Genomic DNA, 20,064 nt, shown 5'->3' on the forward strand with positions numbered 1-20,064 from the left:
GAAGACTGAAAGAACTGGATACATTTTAAAAAATTAAAATACGCTCTTTTCATATATTTTGCTTACTTTTTCAGAAGCAGGATCAGGACTAGTCCTGGTCATTACCTTTATGACTAAATCATTCCAGATCTGGTTCCTTATCTCAAAGACAGGATTATTGTGGGGCTTACAGTGTAGTGAAGATACTTACCAGAACAAATTACTGTGTAAATGCAAAGAGATACAGATACGAGGATTTTCATTCATGAGATACGCACTGGAGAATATAGTAGACCCTGCTGTCAGACAGTTCTGGCTTCGAAGAAAACTTGCATTGTCAGAAATCATGCGAAAAGCCAATTTTCCTTTTTATTAAGGAATGTTTGGGGACTTGAGAGTTTCTGGCTCATAGCCATCAGGATAGTTTTTTACAACAGGAACTTCATTGGTAATGTAGTATCTCTAGCATATGTAATTATACATTTGACAGAGCAAATTCCACAGTGATTAAGTCTAGCTTTTGCTCAAGAGTATCTTTTAATATCATTAACACAGTTTTTCTTACATGTTGTTCTCACTTTTCGTGCTCACTGTTATGACAAAAAAAAGCACGCAGCGTTCTCTTCCCTTAACTCATGGGACACAGGGACACCCACGTTATTGTGAGGTTGTGCAAAATATGTTCTCTAATATAGTCATTTCCAGTTATGTCCAATTCAAATTGTAAAAACTTAGGTCATAGGAAAAATGACTGTGCCTTTTTTCTTTGATAGTTTACACCCCTGCCTTGTTTGTGGTTAAAAATAAACACTAGATCCGTGTCAAATCAACCTTTGTTCTCTAACCAGCACTGTAAAGAAAGCATCGGACATGCATGTTTGCAAAGTAAACAGGGAAAATAAGAATGTTTTACATGAATAAGTCTCAGCAACCATATGAATGTGTCCTGTTACTGTCATCACCATTTTGCATCAAGGACACTGGCAAAAAGAGGTTACGTAATTTCCATAAGGTCACACAGCTGTTAAGTATCAGGGCCTGGGACTTAAACCCCAGGAATCTCAGTCTAGATCCTAACCATAGGATCTCTCAGCTGATAAGTAGGAAGAATATTTGAACCGAGATTATTTGACTCCAAAGCTTATATCTGTAAATTTTATTGCTTGTTATAATCAAAATGAAACAAGTAATAAAAAAAAAAAAAAGTTGATGCTACATGTCAATGTATAATTGAAATCAGTAGAAAAAAGTCATCACTTCATGGTGAAATCAGAGTTTACCATACAGCATATTATAAAAGCTAATCTATTAAGGTTGAAATGCCCAGTTTTGAACTTTTTCTCTTCTGGTAATATCAGTGCCACTTCTGACACTAAATGACCCTCTGTCTCACTGCTCCTATAAATTCATCATTAACAAATTTTGACAGTATTTTTCCATCTTTTATCCAACTGTCTTATTTTGAAATGCTGATCAGTCCTTCTGGGATTAGAGAGAGAGGAACAAACAAAAAAAAAAACTGGCCTGCTGCTTCCCAGTCGTTTATAAAAAAATGTCACATCAGTAAGTTTGAGCACCTGCTGCTTGCTGGTACTATTCTAGGGATTGTAGGAGTACAGACAATAAACAGAAAGCTCTTTTGGCAGTGGATGGGGGGTACTTGGATCATTTCTTGCATAGTGATTTTGGATGGTGATGTGGAACAGAGATTTTTAAACAACTCCACTGAGAGTCTAGGGGCCGGATGGGCTAAGCAGTGCGTACAACAGAGCCTCAGAAGAGTAGAGATCCTGACTCATGTTTCAAATTGACTTTCTAATCTTACCTCCTGTTTATTCTGTAGGACACTGGAGTGACTAACAGGGATCTAATCAGCCGAAGAATCAAAGAATATAACAGTCTGATGAGGTGAGAATCCCACGACGCCTACAACTTAATTTGGATGTAAAATGCCCTACAGTTGTTAAGAAATGTTCATTTCTTTCAGCAGCAAAGCAGAACAGTTGCCAAAAACACCTCGCCAGAGTCTGAGCATTCGGCAGACTCTGCTTGGTGCTAAATCAGAGCCAAAGACCCAAAGTCCACACTCTCCCAAGGAAGAGTCAGAAAGGAAACTTCTCAGTAAAGGTACTGATGGTAGTGTTCCTGCATAAATTTAACAAAGACGATGGTTTAAAGTTGGGGTTTTAAAGGTATTTCATGGGGCGGCTGGATGGCTCAGTTGGCTAGGCATCTGACTCAATTGTGGCTCAGTTCATGATCCCAGAGTCCTGAGATGGAATCCCGCATCGGGCCGCATGCTGAGCAAGGAGCCTGCTTATGATGGGCTCTCTCCTTCTCTGTCTGCTCTTCCCTGCCGCTTCTGTCTCTGTCTTTCTCTGTCTTTCACTCTCTATAAAAAATTTAAAATAATAAATAAACAAATAAAAGTATTTTATGTTCTTCTGTACCATTTCTGCTGACCTCAGTCCTGTGCGAGCTAGCTCAAAGGTGACCCTGGGCCCCATCTAGGCTAATGGGGCTTTCCCTTAAGGTGAGTCTTTGTCTTGTAATAAAGATGAAATGAAGTTAGATATACATCTACACAAAAGGCACTACGGATTTAATGCAGGGGATCCAGGCACTGTTACTTTTGAAATAAAACCATCATGTTTCTTTTTGCTAAAATCTCACTACTGAGATGTCACACTGATCCTGTTTTCTTGACTGTTTTAAAGAAAACCATGGTGCAGATTGTAAAAGGGTAGAAAAGCATAACTGATTCCGATTTAATTATATGGGAGGTTAAAAGGAATGCTATATTAGGAAGAGAATATAATACAATATTTTTGATAAATATACGATCTGTCATTTATAGTACAGGACTCTGATGTATATAAATCTTGATAAAAGACTCTTAAAGTCATGATTTAAACTTGCTTGTTTCCATTTTCTTTTTCTTTTTTCTTTTTTTTTGGCATAAAATCAAAAGATGATACCAGTCCCCCAAAAGACAAAGGCACGTGGAGAAAAGGCATTCCAAGTATTATGAGAAAGACATTTGAAAAAAAGCCCACTGCTACTGGAACCTTCGGTGTCAGATTGGATGACTGCCCACCAGCGCATACCAATCGGGTAGGAGACCCCAGCCTCCCGCACTTCCTACGGTCATTAGTTCTGCTGGAGGCCTTATAAGGACCCAAGTACACAGCCCCTCAGATGACACAGAGTATCTGTTAATCTGATGAGTATCTCCCTCTTCATAGCAGACCCAACTTCCCTAAGCATTGCTGGCGCATAAGGCCGTGTTGAGTAATTTCATCTATAATTTCACCTAATGCTCTTTTTCTAACATATTGACTCTGAGATAGAGTAATGATTCGTCCATTAGGAATGTATCTGAAATGGTAAGAGTTCATGTTCAAATCCTGTGTGTTTCTGCTTCTAGCACCTTAAAAGAAGGATGAGAACAAGAACCTGATTAAGAAAGTATAACACATGTAAATGTGCGTGTGTGCACGCACGTGTGTCTGTGTGCGCATGTGCGTGTGTCTGGCGTCTGTGAGGTTTCCGTGTCATGAGTCGCGATGTTATTCTCTCCCCCCCTTCTCCTTTGGACTTTACTTGTCTTTATTCACGGGTGCTGCTCCCACATTCTCTTCACTTCAGACTTGCCTCATTTCCTCTTCGATGTTCATCTCCTGGTCTTGACCTATTCATTCTCCTCCCACTGTCCCAGATTTCTCTTGCTGCTTCTGCTCCATTCCCGGTTCTGCAGTCAATGTCTCTCTTCTGCGTTTTCCCTCTATCAAATAGCAGAGATGTATGTATTTTGTCTCAGATGGAAAGGGCCTCTTAGCTACGATATGTATCTACTAACAAATAGAAACGTTTGTGCTGTATTAAATAAAATATTTATTTCTTGTTTTGCAGTATATTCCATTAATAGTTGACATATGTTGCAAATTAGTTGAAGAAAGAGGTCTTGAGTATACAGGTATTTATAGAGTCCCTGGAAATAACGCAGCCATTTCAAGTATGCAAGAAGAACTCAACAAGGGGATGGCTGACATTGACATACAAGATGACGTAAGTGTGTTTATTTCTGTCTGAATACCTGATCTGTGGTTCTTTTCCCCCTTTGATGTTATTGACTACAAAAACACCATGTTTCTCTTTTACCCACCTAGAAATGGCGAGATTTGAATGTGATAAGCAGTTTATTAAAATCCTTCTTCAGAAAACTCCCTGAGCCTCTCTTCACAAATGGTGAGTGAACTCCCACAAAAGATACCAGTTGAAACAGTTTAAAATTACATTGTTGGAAAGCCAAAGACTATTGATATTTTGTCAAAGGAAGCAGGAGATTTCATTCAGTTGTTACTTCTCTGTAAAGCATAAGTATGGCTATTTTTTGTCACTGGGATTTTTTTTCTTATGGATAAATTTCAGTGAAAAATGGAATTTATCCTGTCATTTAGGTTCAGTAAACTATAAGTCACCCTGTTTATCCATATTTGCTTGCCAAGTTAAAAATGTATTATTATTCGCTGTCAAAAGTCTTCAGACACAATAAAGTACAATTAGTAGAAAAACGTTTTTTCAGTCAAGCCAAATATTTAACGTATATAAGACACTGTTCTTGATGTTGTGGTTGGGGGGTAAAAGGGAGTGAAGACTATAAATACAGGACGGTTCTCTCAGAGAACTCACATTTTAGGGAATTTTATTTGATGATAAGATTTGGGGAGTCATTGAAAATGATAGCTGTTTTGGAGACTTACATTTCAAAGGCCATTTGGGGTCATCCCTACATTTAAATTTTGTATTGGGTTTTGAAGCCAAACCTTAAAAGAAATCTCGATCACAACTCACCTAAGCAATTTGAGATAAACTTGTTTTATTCTTCTTATTGTTGTTGTCAGATAAATATGCCGATTTTATTGAGGCCAATCGTAAAGAAGATCCTCTAGACCGTCTGAAAACGTTAAAAAGACTAGTAGGTATTATTTTATATTTTTGGAGGTGCAACTGAAATTCAGCCTCTAAATCCATCATGAAAATAATATGTTTCAGATTCACGACTTGCCCGAACATCATTATGAAACTCTGAAGTTCCTTTCCGCTCATCTGAAAACAGTGGCAGAAAATTCAGAAAAAAATAAGGTGTGTAAAGTATATATTGAAGAAGTGTGCTTTCGGGGCTTTAGTTGAAAAGATATGTGTCATTGCTTCACGCCAATTAAAATCATGGTTATAATTCAACAAAACCTCTCAAATACACACTCTTGGCCAGGGGAGCCCCTCTAAAGATCACTCTTCAAAGCAAAAGATCCCAAAATATCAATTGTCACCATTTTGAAAAGACATTTCCTTTTCTATTTGTCCAGCAAGAAAAATGGAAGTCAAAAATTTTACTTCCTTTTTCATCTGTGCATTTGCTATACTTTTGTGCAATGTGACAATCAAGTTGTACCAAACAGTATACAGGGAAAACTGACAGACATGTTCTTTTTTTTGTTATGTGTTCCGTTTTAAGCAGAGAGGACCTTCTTCTTTGTTGTTTGTTTGTTTAACAGAATCACATCTCCTTTGTCAAACACACCAAAATGTGTTATCCCTTCATATTATCTACTGCTCAGTTCATGTTCGGTTTTTCCAGATTGATTTCAAGAAATGTCTTTTCCCCCCCTGGTTGTTTAAATCAGTATCTAAAGGCTCACACAGTGTGTTCAGTTGATATGTTATAATCTTAACTTTATATCACTTTTTTTAAAAGTTTTTTGGTTTTTGTTTTTTAATTTTTTTTTTAAGATTTTATTTATTTATATGACAGAGAGAGATCACAAGCAGGCAAGAGGCAGGCAGAGAGAGAGAAGGGGAAGCAGGCTCCCTGCTGAGCAGAGAGCCCGATGCGGGGCTCAATCCCAGGACCCTGAGATCATGACCTGAGCCGAAGGCAGCGGCTTAACCCACTGAGCCACCCAGGCGCCCCTATATCATTAGATTCCATTATTCATGGTTGTTGCCTCTATACCTTTAGAGGTTGCAAAACAATGATTTTCTGAATCTCGGGCATTACTTAAAAATATAGAAACAAAGTCATCTTGGCTTGTGGAGAAGAGAAAAAAACAGAACACCACAAGCTCAGAAACACTGCTGTCACCTTTTCCCTAAAGGTCCTGCCTGTTGAAGGTCAAGCAAAATGCTTTCATTCAGGTCAGTTTAGCATCTGTCATGTTCCAGAAGACAGTTGCTCACAGTTGTAGTAAGGCTGGGGTTTGAGAACAGGATCAAACCCTATTACCTGTGGGACGTTTACAAGCAGTGTTATAATATCCCTTAGATTCTCAATTTCCTCAACAGTGATAGGACAGAAAAGGAAAAAGGAACAAAAGAGAATGAGAGAAAGAAAGAAAGAGCTAGTATCAATTAATGGTACAGTTTCCAGAAGTTCATCCAGAAAATTCTCAGTATAATTGTAGCTGAAATATTTTCTAATTATTTCCGCATTTCCCAAAGCCCATTACATCATTCATCACTTTTGCTGGATGTCAGCAGTGCAGGGGACATAGCATCTGATGGTCTCATTAGTTTAGAAAGCACCGAATTAAGCAAAATATAACAGTTATGTAATGTTACATAAACAATGTAATGTAATTTTTATGAACAAAAATTCTTTACTGTAGAATTTATTCTGGCTTTACTGTATTAACTAACACTGTGCCTACATGTGTGGGACGTCTTTCCAGAAATACAGAATTTTCCTTGGGTAATTAATGACTAAATAAGTGATGAACTACTTATGTTCCCAGCTTTAGGTAAGAGCCAGCTAAAACTATATACCCACATAGTAAATACGACTGTATATACATAGATAATAATGCGTGCATTATTACAAAAACTGAAACGAAATCCTAGTAGACAAGAACCCAGTAAAAAATTTTGCAGAAGACCTTTGAGATGGACTTGATTTTCTGAGCCACTTTGACCAGTGCAGATTTGGGAATAAGATGACATCCTCCAGCGGGAGAATAAGAAACATGCCTGTGCGCCCAGTTCAAGTCAGCCCTTCCTGCAGTCAGATTTTCTTTCCACTAGGTCAGCTTGCTCTGAAAATACTGGCTTTGATCACAATTTCTCCTTATATCTCTGTCTTGAGCAGAGTGTAAGGATGCATGTGTTATGGTAGATGACACATTTGATGCTGAGCAGTTGCTTCGGAACAGGAGATCTGTGCATTTTCTGCTTTCCACCATACCTGAAATGTGTGTGTGTACATGTGTGGGCATGTGTGCGGCTCTCCCAAAACAGGATAGTAGTGTGCTTCCCTAAACCAGTTCGACTTTCTGAGTTCTGCAGTGATTTTATTTATTTATTCATTCATTCATTCATTCACCCCCCTGGTAAGTTTTCAGGGTTGGTTAAAGCTATTTGACATTTTAATCAAATCCTGACTTCAAAATATTACACCAGACTCTATAGGATACAACAAAGGAAAACAAAAGATCTATACCTTTGATAATTGTGTAATTAAACAAGGAATACAAAATACCGTGGAAATGAATGTCCAAACATAGAAGCATGATATATTGAGGTGTTCAGGTTGGCACAAGGATAAGCAAAGAGCTTCGGAAGTTTTTGTTGAAGTAAAAATTGGTCAAAAAAGAATATTTCTGGACATTGGGTTTTTAAGGGTTAGCACTTTTGATGTACCATGGGGGCAAGTTTGTAAAAGGTAATATGTCTTTGAACATTTTTTTCTAGTTGTTTTTTGGGTTGTTGTTTTTGTTGTTGTTTTGCTTTTTTAGTTTTTGAGGGGAAGAGGGTTGCCCTATTCTTTGTAAGGTTTTTTTTCCCTTTGATTTTAATATTTTTGTCAGTTAATGTAGCTCTTGTATTACTAGTTTTGCAGCAGATCAATTGCTTGCAATCAAAGACTTCATGGAAAAAATGAATGCCAGTTAAACACAGTACATTGTCATTAAAGCAGGAAAAAGACGTTAAGTGTAGATTAGCTTATAGAAAGCCTAACTAGGAAGCATTAGTTTTTTTATACACAATCAGTCACCGTTCTCCTTTGAATTCTTTTTCATCAAAAGAGCCTTTCAGAAATAAAATGCCAAACACACGATGGGAATTTAAGCCTACTTGCTTAAGAAAAATTCTGATATCTTTCAATAACATCCTTTGTTCCAGATGGAACCAAGAAACCTAGCGATAGTTTTTGGTCCAACTCTTGTGAGAACATCCGAAGACAACATGACCCACATGGTCACTCACATGCCAGACCAGTACAAGATCGTAGAGACCCTTATCCAGCACGTAAGTTCAGGCTTCATCTCATCAAGAAAATAATTTTCTTGTGAGCAGCTGGTGTTTGGTAGGGCAGAATATGGTTGTAATTTTTGTTTTCTAAGAAAACTCCTCCCCCCCAGTATTATCCTCCAAAATATAGTTATATTATGGGGGTCCTTTAGTTTCTCTTTTCACCTTTTTTTATTTTAAATTTTAGCATGACTGGTTTTTCACAGAAGAAGGTGTGGAAGAACCTCTTGTAAGTATCGTCCGTCAGCCTTCGTACTGACTTTTTTCATTCGGGACACAAGCTCCTGACCCAACAGCGTCAACTTCCTGCTTTGTATGCTATTGTCCGCTTTGCACCCCGGAAGCAGGTCTATAGCTCCTCAGTTTCCGGTCAAGTGAAAATACAAGTATGATGCTTATTTCGTAGTTAATTAATGACGTGTAAACGATGTAAAAAGTTAAGCACGTGTGCTCCACTCAGGAAATGTGTCTTTTACTAAATGTTGTTTGAATTTTAAAGAAATTATCTTTGAAGAGATGTTGAAGAGATCTTTGTTTATTAACCATAGACAACAGTGCAGGAGGAAAACACAGTAGACTCCCAGCCAGTGCCCAACATAGATCATTTACTCACCAACATTGGAAGGACAGGAGTCTCCCCGGGAGATGTATCAGGTAACTCTTGCCTGGGCAGTACCGATCTGGTTAAGGTTAAGCCAAATCCTCGTAACACGAAAGAACGAAATCAATCATAAGTAACAATTCACTATGATTTTTTTTCCTTTTCTTCTCCTTTTTTTTTTCCCCCTTTCTACTAATAAAAAACTGAATCTTCCTTTTCTGATTGATCTCAATTATCTTCCAGTGACTCTAATGCCATTGGCAGTGCATGGGATTGTAATGCTTGTCAGAGTGGAAATCTGAGGGAAATGAGCATGCAAACCACTGTTTTGTTCTTTTTTTTTAATTCACAGTTTCCATGTAATAGTCATCACAAGGTAAAACAGATATATGCTGCTGAATATGTGGTTGCTGTGATGGCAGAAAGTGTGATCGAGACTGTACAAGTAGTTCTTATTCTTGAGCTAGACGTTCTGTTTAAAAGCAGCAAGTGAAGAATGTCGAACTACTGATGGGCGCCATTTTCATAAATACAGCATATTATTTGTCGCTACAGATATCACAGTAGAAGTCGAACTGATTTGCCATTTTCTTCTGTTCTCTCTTGCCGCCCTAATGTGTGGTTAAGTAGCAGTTTTCATAGGCTCTTTTGCTGACGATTTTCTCCCGCCGAACTGTTGCACTATATCTAGCATGTTATTTCACACGCTGTTCTCCCTTTGTCTCTAGTTCTTGTTTGAGTCCTAAAGGGTTTTTTCAGCACTTACTGACACAGGCAAATCTATACTGATGTTGCACAGGCGAAGTGGGAGGAGTCTATCACACGGTAATGTCGCTAGTGGATTCTGTGGTGGCCCTGATGGACAGCTGGAGCTGTAGGAAGAAGGCGGACTGCTGTCCACACTGTAGCTGCCTTGTCTGCAGAAACCCCCGATTCTTGTAAATGCAAACACGGCTGATCTGTGGTGTAAATTTTCTCGTAAAGATTATTGTAAACAGATCAATACTACTTTCTTAAAAGTTTTTCTGCTGTTTCTTGTTATTTCTGAAGCAGACCGAGAGGAGAAATAGCATGGTATGGTCTACCAGTTCTTAAAGTCATAAAGCATTTAGCCATGTGTTCAAAGGGGCGTGGCACGGGGCTCAGCTCATTAACCTTGAAAATCAATTTCCCTCAACTTGAAAGACAAAATTTCCCAATTGGTCTTCTCCCGACGAGTGCTAGCCCCTTCCTACCCTCTTTATACTTGTATAATCTGAGTTTTTGCCAGACAGTGAAAATTATGGTCTCCATTTTTCCATTTCCATAATAACATTTGTGATAGATAACTACAAAACTGGTAGCAATTTAACCAAACTAGTCAAAAGGATCCCTGACTGCACAGATGTGAAACTGGGGTCTGAAGCCCAAAGATCAGCATTACTGAAAAACCAAAGTGACCTGGAAGCAGGGTTTCCTAATGCATCCAGATGCATGCAAATACATGCTTACAAAATATGAGTTTGACAGTCTGACAAAAATCAACGTAAACGCACCGAGTATGAGTGTCTCGATTTGTAGCTAGGACAGCCAACCATCTTGAAAGTTCTACATTGTGTATCAGTTTTACATACAGGATGTGGCACATAGTACAATTCTTAAAAAGGTCTTCCAGCTTCTTTACTGCTAGATTTAATATTTAGAAATCTTGATAAACACTAGTGTTTCTGTTTTTGTTTAGTACAGGGCTCCTTTGCCATTCCTCTCATTGAGCTGATTCTGCCTACAATTCACAGCATCCTTTCATGGCGGTGGCTTTCTGTGGTGCAGCTTGCATCTTTGTGAGCTCTGACTATCCACTGTGTTCTCTTGTTTTGTTTGAGTTTTGCTTTCTCATTTCGTTCTGTGCCTGTCTTTTCCATAAGTTTTGCATTGTTTGTTGAAAGCAGCAAAGATTGACTGATACTGACCATGTTTTGTTTAACTTCTCACAGATTCAGCTACCAGTGACTCAACAAAATCTAAGGTAAATGGTTTCATACAATTCTGAACTACGTGGTAGTGGGGGAGTTTCCTTCTGGCTGATTGTTAGGACTAGAGCGCATCCCTCTCTGTGTGAGATGACACAGACCCACAGAGTCTTTGAGAGGGAAAAATGAGTTCGTAGACGGTGGTTGAACAAGGGATTGTGCGTTGGAATGTTGGGTTTCTCTCGGCATAGTTTAGCCTACTGCAGAGGAAGTAGACCCCTGTTTCTTAAATTCTTAAATCTGAACATTTTCTAACGTACACAAAAGCAGAGACAATGGTATAATGAGTCCCCATGCAATCATTATCCATTCTCAACAATTAACATGTGGGTGGCCATCTGGTTCCATGTACATTTCACCCCCACTTCCCTCCCCCCTTGAAGCAAAGCCCAAGCGTCATGTTTCACCTGTAAATATAGTAATACAGTTTTCATTATCAATACAGTTTTCATTATCAATAATTCTTAAGAAAAAATATATTCTTGCCTGTCTTTCAGAAAAATCAGTATTTTTACATAATTTGTATTCTGTTGACACCACCAATTACAAATTTTGAGTAGCTCTGGGAAGTTCTTAGTCTTAGAAGGGTTTTTATTAATCCAGTTTATCCAAACTTGGATCTGCTGAGACAGTAGCAGCTAGAATTGTCAATAGATTTCTTACATCGTTCTATTTGGAAGTGAGACATATATATCATGTTTAAATATCATAGTGCGTTTGTCTGTGATTAAATTATAATTCTTGCAGGGTGCCTGGGTGGCTCAGTGGGTTAAGCCGTGGCCTTCGGCTCAGGTCATGATCTCAGGGTCCTGGGATCGAGTCCTGCATCGGGCTTTCTGCTCAGCAGGGAGCCTGCTTCCCTCTCTCTGTCTGCCTGCCTCTCTGTCTACTGTGATCTCTGTCAAATAAACAAATAAAATCTTTAAAAAAAAATTATAATTCTTGCAGGAGATTTTACAAAGTGTTCCAGTCATATCATTCATTATCACTCACCCTGTATTTCTTACTGGCTTTTTGCCCCAACTTTTTATTTTGAAAAGTTTTAAACCTAGAGAAAAGTTATGAGGATAATAGTTAGCACCCAAACCTTTTGCCTTAGATTGTTAATTTGGTCCATCTTGATATATATCATTTGAAGGGGGGAAGTGACTATTTGAGAATTACTTATAGACATGAAAACACTTTACCCTAAATGCTTCAGCATGCACATTCTGAGAACCGGGTGTTCTCCTCTGTAATCACAGGGTAATTCTCATACCCAGGTAATTAACAGGAGTACACAACATTACTATTTCTAATGGAGTCTTTACACAAATTTCTCCAATTGTCCCAAGTCCCAATAATGTAAATGTAGATTGTTTTTTTATTTTCCTGTATAGGATGAAATTAAGGATCATCCCTTGCACTTTATTTTATTTTATTTTTTTTAGGGCTGCTTTTGAGACTGTTCCCCCCCCCCCAAAGATAAGATTTCAGATTTAGATTTAGATTTGGATTGAGATTTGAGACCTGTTTGAAATTTCCTCCTTCCCCCTTATTAGATGTGTATTTCTTAACATGTCTTAGTCTCTCTGTCTAGCGGAAGCTGTTAAAATGTGGATAACCAACGAAGCAGTGTACTGGATAACCAGGGAATTCTTTCTTACTTGTAGAAACAAAGTTCTGTTAATGTGCAGTTTCATTCTGGTGAATCCTTTTTAGTATAGCAGCCTAAGTTTTTACTTTTTCAAGACTTCAGGATAGTAGTTTTAGTTTGTCTGGGATGTTTACGACCATAGAGAAGTCCACTCTGCTTCTCTTACTCAGCATACTCCCTGCCTTCCTGCTCGTCTTACATGGTCTCTGGTTCATCAGCGAGTGTTACTGACTCCCCCCACCATTCACTTAGCCAGTAGGCCTCCCGAGCAAACTGATGAAATAGTCGTCATCAAGGGTCTATCATGCATAGCTACCGAAGCCAATAGCCTGCATTACAACTTTATCAGGAATAGTGCTCCCTTGGTAAGGATTTAAGATCCTCAGTTGACCTTACGTTCTTTGAATTTTCTGATTTTGTTGTTACCTTGAGAGGCAAGTCTGAAGATCGAGTCTGGCTGAACTGACGGAAGACCAGAGAGTTCCCTTAGTGAGTTTACCCCATACAGTGTGTGTGTCATATGGTGTCTGTAATCAGGAAGGGAAAGTCAGTCACAGAGTTGTAGTAACCTATGTCAGGACATTATACTCAGCTGTGCCAGGATATTAACTCTTCAACCTGTGTTCCAGATTAAGGAACCTGAAGAACGTGGAGCCCCCAGGAGCAGGGGAAGTCAGGAGATGCAGGGAAATGAACGAGAATAGGAGCGCTAGACAGCTCTAAACACAAAACACGGCTCTGAAAGGTGGATGTATATGGGGCGTGACCCAGCCGCTAAATACCACCAGTTGCCAAGAAACGGACCTAGTTGAATAGAAGTAACAGTCTACCTCATGAGCAGGTCCCAAGGAGGTATAAAAAACTACGTTCTGTCCTTGCTTCCGGAGCTTTAATAGAGTTAATGCAGTAAGAAACGTTTGGGGGAACACCTTTTCAGAAGAGGAACTCAGCGGTGTGCCTGTGCTCACAGTCTCATGTCTCTGATTTCTCGCAGGGTTCTTGGGGATCAGGAAAAGATCAGTATAGCAGGGAGCTGCTGGTATCCTCCATCTTCGCAGCCGCCAGTCGCAAGAGGAAAAAACCCAAAGAAAAGGCGCAACCCAGCAGCTCAGAAGACGAACTGGACAATGTATTTTTTAAGAAAGAAAACACAGAACAGAGCCACAATGACATTAAAGAAGAATCCAAAAAAGAGAGTGAGACATTGTGCAGAAAACAAAGGATCGCCATTTCCAAAGAAAACATGGCTAAGAAGGACCCCGGGGCCCCAAAAGACGAAAAGACGCCGCCCCGAAAGCAGAGCGCCGCGTCGGAGGAGCCCTCCCCGCCGCACAGCGCCAAACCCCCGAAGTCGCCGGCGCCGAGCTGCCGCTTCCCGGGGCCGAGAGAGAGCCCCCGGCCGCCCGGCGCCCCCAGGTCCTGCCCCCTGGAAGAGCCGGGCTCCGACTCCGGCTCGCAGGCCTCCCCGGCCGGGCTCTCCGCGGGGAAGTGCGGCAGCCCGGGCACGAGGCACCGCGGCTTTCTGGCCGCCCCGGGCGCCCTCGCGTCAGACTGCCCGGGCGCGCACCCCGCCGGCCTGGACGGCAGCCGGCTCAGCCCCGAAGTGCGCTCGGTGGCCGAGAGCCGGGGCGACGAGGCGGACGACGAGCGCAGCGAGCGCGTGAGCGAGGGCCGCCCGGTGGAGACGGACAGCGAGACGGACTTCCCCGTGTTCCCGGGCGCGCTGGCGTCCGAGCGGCTGCTGCGGGGCCCGCTGCAGGACGCCAGCAAGGCGGGCCGCCGCAACTCGGAGGGCAGCGAGCTCAGCGGCACCGAGGGGAGCCTGACGCCCAGCCTGGACAGCCGGAGGCCGCTCTTCAGCTCCCACAAGCTCATCGAGTGCGACACCCTGTCCAGGAGGAAGTCGGGCCGCTTCAAGTCCGACAGCGGCGGCCTGGGGGACGCCAGGGGCGACCGGGACAGCCCGGCCATCAGCAGGGTGTTCGACGTCATGAAGAAAGGCAAGTCCACGGGGAGCCTGCTGCCGCCCAGCAGGAGCGAGTCGGAGAAGCAGGAGCCCACCTGGAAGACGAAGATCGCGGACCGGTTAAAACTCAGGCCCCGGGCGCCGGCCGACGACATGTTCGGCGTGGGAAGCCAGAAAGCCGGCGCCGAGGCCGCCAAGCGCAAGAGCATCAAGCGGCGGCACACGCTCGGGGGCCACCGCGACGCGGCCGAGCTCAGCGTGCTCAGCTTCTGGAAGGCGCACGAGCAGGCGGCGGACAGGGACGCCTGAGCTCTCCGCCGTCCACCGGCTGAAGCCCAAGTGCTCCGCGCAGGACCTGTCCATCTCCGACTGGCTGGCCCGGGAGCGCCTGCGCACCAGCGCCTCCGACCTCAGCGGGGCGGACACGGGGGACCCGGCGCCCCACGGCGGTGCCCGCGCAGTCGACGGGGCCGCGCCCGACGCGCCCCAGAGTTCGCAGCCCACGGCGGGCGCTTCTCCGGGTCCCCCGGCTCCAGCCCCCAGGCCCCTTCTTTCCATACCGCCACCCGACCAGATCAACGGAGAAAGCTTCCAGAACATGAGCCAAAATGCTAGTTCCGCAGCGTTATAATGCCCAGCCTCGGAAACTGGCCGAAACCCCAGGCAGTGGAGCATAGTCTCATCCCGGTCTTTGATCTGGGGCATGTCCACTACGGCAACTGAAAAGCTACTGTTACACGTTCCAGTAACTCTGTAAATATTTTCTTGTACCAGAATTGTTATTATGCAGCCTTCATTTGGGCTGGTTTCATCATTCTGCACTGTGGAATAGCTTCACAGTGCATTACTACAGCCAGAAGAACATATATATATATGTGTGTGTGTGTGTATACATGCATATATATATATATATATATATATATATATATATATTACAAATGTTGGACAGTTGTATACAAATGAGCAAGCTATTTGTTGCAACTTACTACACAGTGTATACCCGAGATGACTGAAGCAAACATCGGCATTTGTGTGCAGCAAATTTGTTCTTTTGGTTTCATCACTAACAAAAGTGCCTCATCATAAAAATCCATTTGGTTATTAGGGTGCCATATTGTTAAAATTAGATAACTTACGTTGAATAAATAAATGCATTTTATTGGTAACAAATTTCATGGCATTTACCAGTTTTAACACAGGTGGATACAGAACTAGCATTCTCTCGTCATTCCAGGTGGATCTGAGTTTTATATTCAAACTTTTAATACAGTTTTTGAGTTTTGTGTGACTTGAATTTTTAATCTTTCTGTAAAATACGTAACTTAAATGAACATATTATATGTGTATCTTTTCTTCAGATACCAGATTTGATATAAATGTTGTAACATAGATGTGTAGATAGTGACCTGGATGGAACTGGCTTCTTTATCGAGAAGAATATAATTCTGCATGAGGACTTAATGAATCCAAACCTGTGTCATGCCTGTGTGCATACCCAATTAAACACTGGAAATAAAAATTGTTTTGGTGAACTTGGCATGTCTTGAAACTCACTGTAGTGTATTTTTAAATGTTACCCATTTATAACTGCCTTAATTGGTCCTGATTTAAAAATATATATATATATATATTACCTACTCCGGGGGCACCTGGGTGGCTCAGTCTGTCAAGCGTGGGACTCTTGATCTTGGCTGGGGTCTTGACCTCATGGTGGTGAGTTTGAGCCCGGAGCTGGGCTCCAGGATGGGCGTGGAGCCTACTTTAAAAAAAAAAAAAAAAAAAATTTTTTACCTACTCTCTTTCTATATTCTACTTCTCTCTCTCTCTCTCTCTCTTTTTTTTTTTTTGCTATGGCTGGGTAGGGATCTCTTACAAATGTTTACACTGGCCTAACCTCACTTCTGTACACAGATAATATTTAACTTTTCTAGCTAAAGTAATACGTATTGTTTACTTTTTGTCGGCGATAATGAGTGAAAAGAATATGCATTTGGGAATACAACCAACTCTACACTTCCTAGATATGTAAACTTGGACAAATTATTTAACTTCTCTGAATTTATTCCTTCATATAAAAATGATAATAATATCTATTGTAAGGGTTATTGGATTTATTTATTTTTTTAAAGATTTTATTTATTTATTTGACAGACAGAGATCACAAGTAGGCAGAGAGGCAGGCAGAGAGAGAGGAGGAAGCAGGCTCCCCGCTGAACAGAGAGCCCGATGCGGGGCTCGATCCCAGGACCCTGAGATCATGACCTGAGCCTAAGGTAGAGGCTTTAACCCACTGAACCACCCAGGAGCCCCGGGTTATTAGATTTAAATGAGATACTCCAGATACAGTGCCTGCCACACTTGACTTGCAAAATCTATCAAACCTATTCTAAAAAACTAACAGATACTTAAAATCTCAGAAGGGTAAGACTGAAAGGGCCTTAAAAATCATCAAATCTAGTGGTTTTCAACCCTGCCAGACCCAATATTCTCATTCTGTATAGTTTTTAATTTCTCCTTTACTATTCTGCAGTGAAATTCACAGATAATGTAACCTACCTGTATAACAAATCTACATATATAGTTTTTAATTTTATTCAATATAGTATGGGATGCCCTGATTTTCTTATTATTATAGAAAAGAAAAGGGAAAGTGATTTATAATAAAGGAATAAGCATTTCAGTAAGAAGATCGCACCAATATACAGTCACTAACAGTGCAATAACTTCATGTCTCATGAATAGTTTTGCTATCGATGATGCGATTTTCTTAAATGATGGTAAAGTTCTGAACAAAATAAAAATACACTCTATCCAAGTTTGCATAATAAGTGCCTTACTGGAAAAGCCATGTATTTTTAAGATCAAAAATACTTTTTATATGTAAAAAAGAAGTTAGGCTCAAGGCTCAAATAATTATATTTTATTCATTTCTGCTCTTATATTTATCAGCTTCAATTTTCTTTGGAACCTCAGACATATCCTAGCTCATTGATTTCCAGGTTTTTGTTTGTTTTTTGATATTTGCTTTTTAAAGACTATTTGTTTTATTTTCATTTATTTCAGAACATTTTCTAACTTCTGTTGTGATTTTTTTTTAACCCGTGAGTTATTTATATGTATATAGCTTAATGTGTAAACATTTGGAATCTCTCTACTTTATCTTTAAAAAAATTATTTCTAGTATAATTCACATGATTATTAAACATACTTTGGTAGTTTTAAGCCGTTTGAAATTATTACATAAACCAGCATATGGCCAATTTTTATTCAATGTTCCATGCCCATATACTTGATGTTCCATGTCATATACTTGAAAAGAATATGTACTCTGAGACTGGCTGCTTTATCATGTTGACTAGGTCAGGTTTCTTAATCGTGTTTTTTAGATCTTTTATATCCTTATTGATTTTTTACTCGGCTCTCAGCATTTCCTGAGAGGTGATAAAGCCTTATGTTACAATCACAGAGTTATATGTCCCTTATTCGTCAATTTTTTCCTTATACATTTTGAAGCTAGTTTACTAGGTGGACATAAATTCAGAATTATTTTATCTTCATGGTGAATTTACCCTTTTCTCATTATGAAATGCCCTTCATTATCTCTACCGAAGCTGCTTGGGTTAAAGTTTAATTTTATATGATATTGTTGTGACTGTACCAGTTACTTTTGGTTAGTGTTTGCCCGGTAAATCTCTCTCATCCTTTTGCTTTCAACCCTTTTGTGTTTATATTCAGTTTTTCTCTCCAGCAGCATATAGTTATTTTTTTAATGTTGTCGGATAATCTTTGTCTTTTAACTAAATATGTAATCCAGTTACTTTTAATGAAATTCCTGATGTATTTGGATTCATAGCTGCCGTCTTACTGTTTGTGTTTTCTACTTGTCTCACAAGTTTTATGTGCTCCTTTCTCTTGTTTCTTGCCTCTTTGAATTAATCAAATATTCTTACTATGCCCTTTTCACCTTCTATTAGCAGGTTACTTATTTATTCTTTTACTAGTCTTCTAGAGACGTTCTTCACCTAATAGGACCTAATTTAAATTAAACATTTACTGCTTTCCACATACCGCTTATTATAGTAAATTATATATATCCCCATACCTTGTAAGACATTATTACTTCATAAGCTTGAATATTCATCTGCGTTTACCAACAATGACCATTTTTGTTTTCTAACAATGACCATTTTTACCGCTCTTCATTCTTCGCTGTATTTTCATGTTTTTATCTGCCGTCTTTCTCGTCTTTCCTGAAGAGCTCTAATTATTATCCGGATCTGCTAGTGCCGTTTCTCTGCTTATGTGTATTTGGAAATGTCTTTATTTTGCAACCTTTTTCCAAAGGATGTGCTTACTGCCTAGAGAGTGCTGGAATTTTCTTTCAGCGCTTTAAAGATGTTCTGTTTTCATCTGGTTTCTATTGTTACTGATCGTTACTGTTGAGAAGGGAGCTGTAAGTCTTCCTGGTGCTTCGAAGGTAATTGTCTGGGTCGCCCTATGTTTGCAGGCGGGCGGAGCTGGTAAGGCAGGCTTGTAAACACTTTTCAGGTATCTCAGTGTTAGGGGATTTGCTGGGGCCCCTCCTCCTGGGCATGTCCTGAACCCCACTGTGTTGCTTGTCACCTCAGCCTCTGAGGCTGTAACCAGACACACCAATCTCTTTCCTAACTGGCCTTCTGCCCTGAATGGTTGAAGTACTGGCAGATGCTTTAAAGGTAAAACCACCAAATACGGGGTTCTCCCCTCTAGGATTCACTTTGCTTGGGGATTTTGTTTCCCCACGTCTTAGCCCAGACTCAGCATCCCACACCCCTGGGCATCTTTTTACTTAAATTACTTTGCCACTCCCAGCCCAGCCAGTCCAGGAAAATGGAGGAAAGCCAGCTTCTGAGTAGCCCCTGTCCCCCCAAGCCTGGCTTTCATTTTTGCTCCCTGCCTGAACTGCCTGGACAGCTCTCCAGTTCATTTGCTTATGGACTGACAGAATGGCTGGTGGTTATTTTCTCCAGCTTGTCTCATGGTTCTCAGTACGGGTTTTCGTCAGTTATGAGCTATTCCACGGTGGTTGGAAATAGATGTTCCTGAATCTCAAATCATTATACGTCAGTTCTTCACCTACACAGTGTCAGACAGAACAATAAAACCCACGTGAGATACGAGCTACCCCTTTTATCATGTGGGAATTTCGACCCTTGTCTTACTGGAGCCTCCAGGGTGAAGCTATGTTTCTTCTAACAATAGGGGAGGATGTACTGGTACGCTGAAATAGTAAAACAAAGTATTTTCTGAAAACTCTTAGAAACAGTGGATTCTCTAAGAGCGCCCAGATCACCAGGTAGCCCCTTTAGGTCATCTGATTTTCAGCAGGGCATGTAGTCATTTCAAGCACCCTCAGCTGGTTATTCTCATTCTACTTCAGTAAAAATGTCCTGGTTAGACTAGCTTATGCGACAGGCATTGTGGCTACGTTTTGTTTCTACTTTTTGATGAAACTGATCTATGGTAGATTTTGGGGGTCTTATTTTGAAAGTAGTTTATACAGCTTCATTACTGAAACCATTTATTT

At 40.6% G+C, this 20,064-nt stretch overlaps 1 protein-coding gene across 1 annotated transcript in view; it reads left to right on the forward strand.

The window, feature by feature from the left end:
- The window catches only part of ARHGAP21 (Rho GTPase activating protein 21), a 137,444-nt gene extending 121,414 nt beyond the window's left edge, over positions 1-16,030 (forward strand). The window contains 14 exon segments of the mRNA XM_045084969.1: positions 1,823-1,887; positions 1,970-2,106; positions 2,951-3,093; positions 3,892-4,047; positions 4,149-4,227; positions 4,884-4,957; positions 5,035-5,124; positions 8,158-8,283; positions 8,474-8,515; positions 8,835-8,940; positions 10,861-10,892; positions 13,527-14,804; positions 14,806-15,123; positions 15,125-16,030. Of these exon segments, the coding sequence (XP_044940904.1) occupies positions 1,823-1,887; positions 1,970-2,106; positions 2,951-3,093; positions 3,892-4,047; positions 4,149-4,227; positions 4,884-4,957; positions 5,035-5,124; positions 8,158-8,283; positions 8,474-8,515; positions 8,835-8,940; positions 10,861-10,892; positions 13,527-14,804; positions 14,806-15,123; positions 15,125-15,175 (2,697 nt within the window). The 3' untranslated portion in view covers positions 15,176-16,030.
- Positions 16,031-20,064: the final 4,034 nt, after the last annotated feature.

Source organism: Mustela putorius, unplaced genomic scaffold (assembly GCF_011764305.1).
Source record: "Mustela putorius furo isolate JIRA1106 unplaced genomic scaffold, ASM1176430v1.1 tig00000827_pilon_pilon_pilon, whole genome shotgun sequence".
In the NCBI taxonomy this organism is placed as follows: Eukaryota; Metazoa; Chordata; class Mammalia; order Carnivora; family Mustelidae; genus Mustela; species Mustela putorius.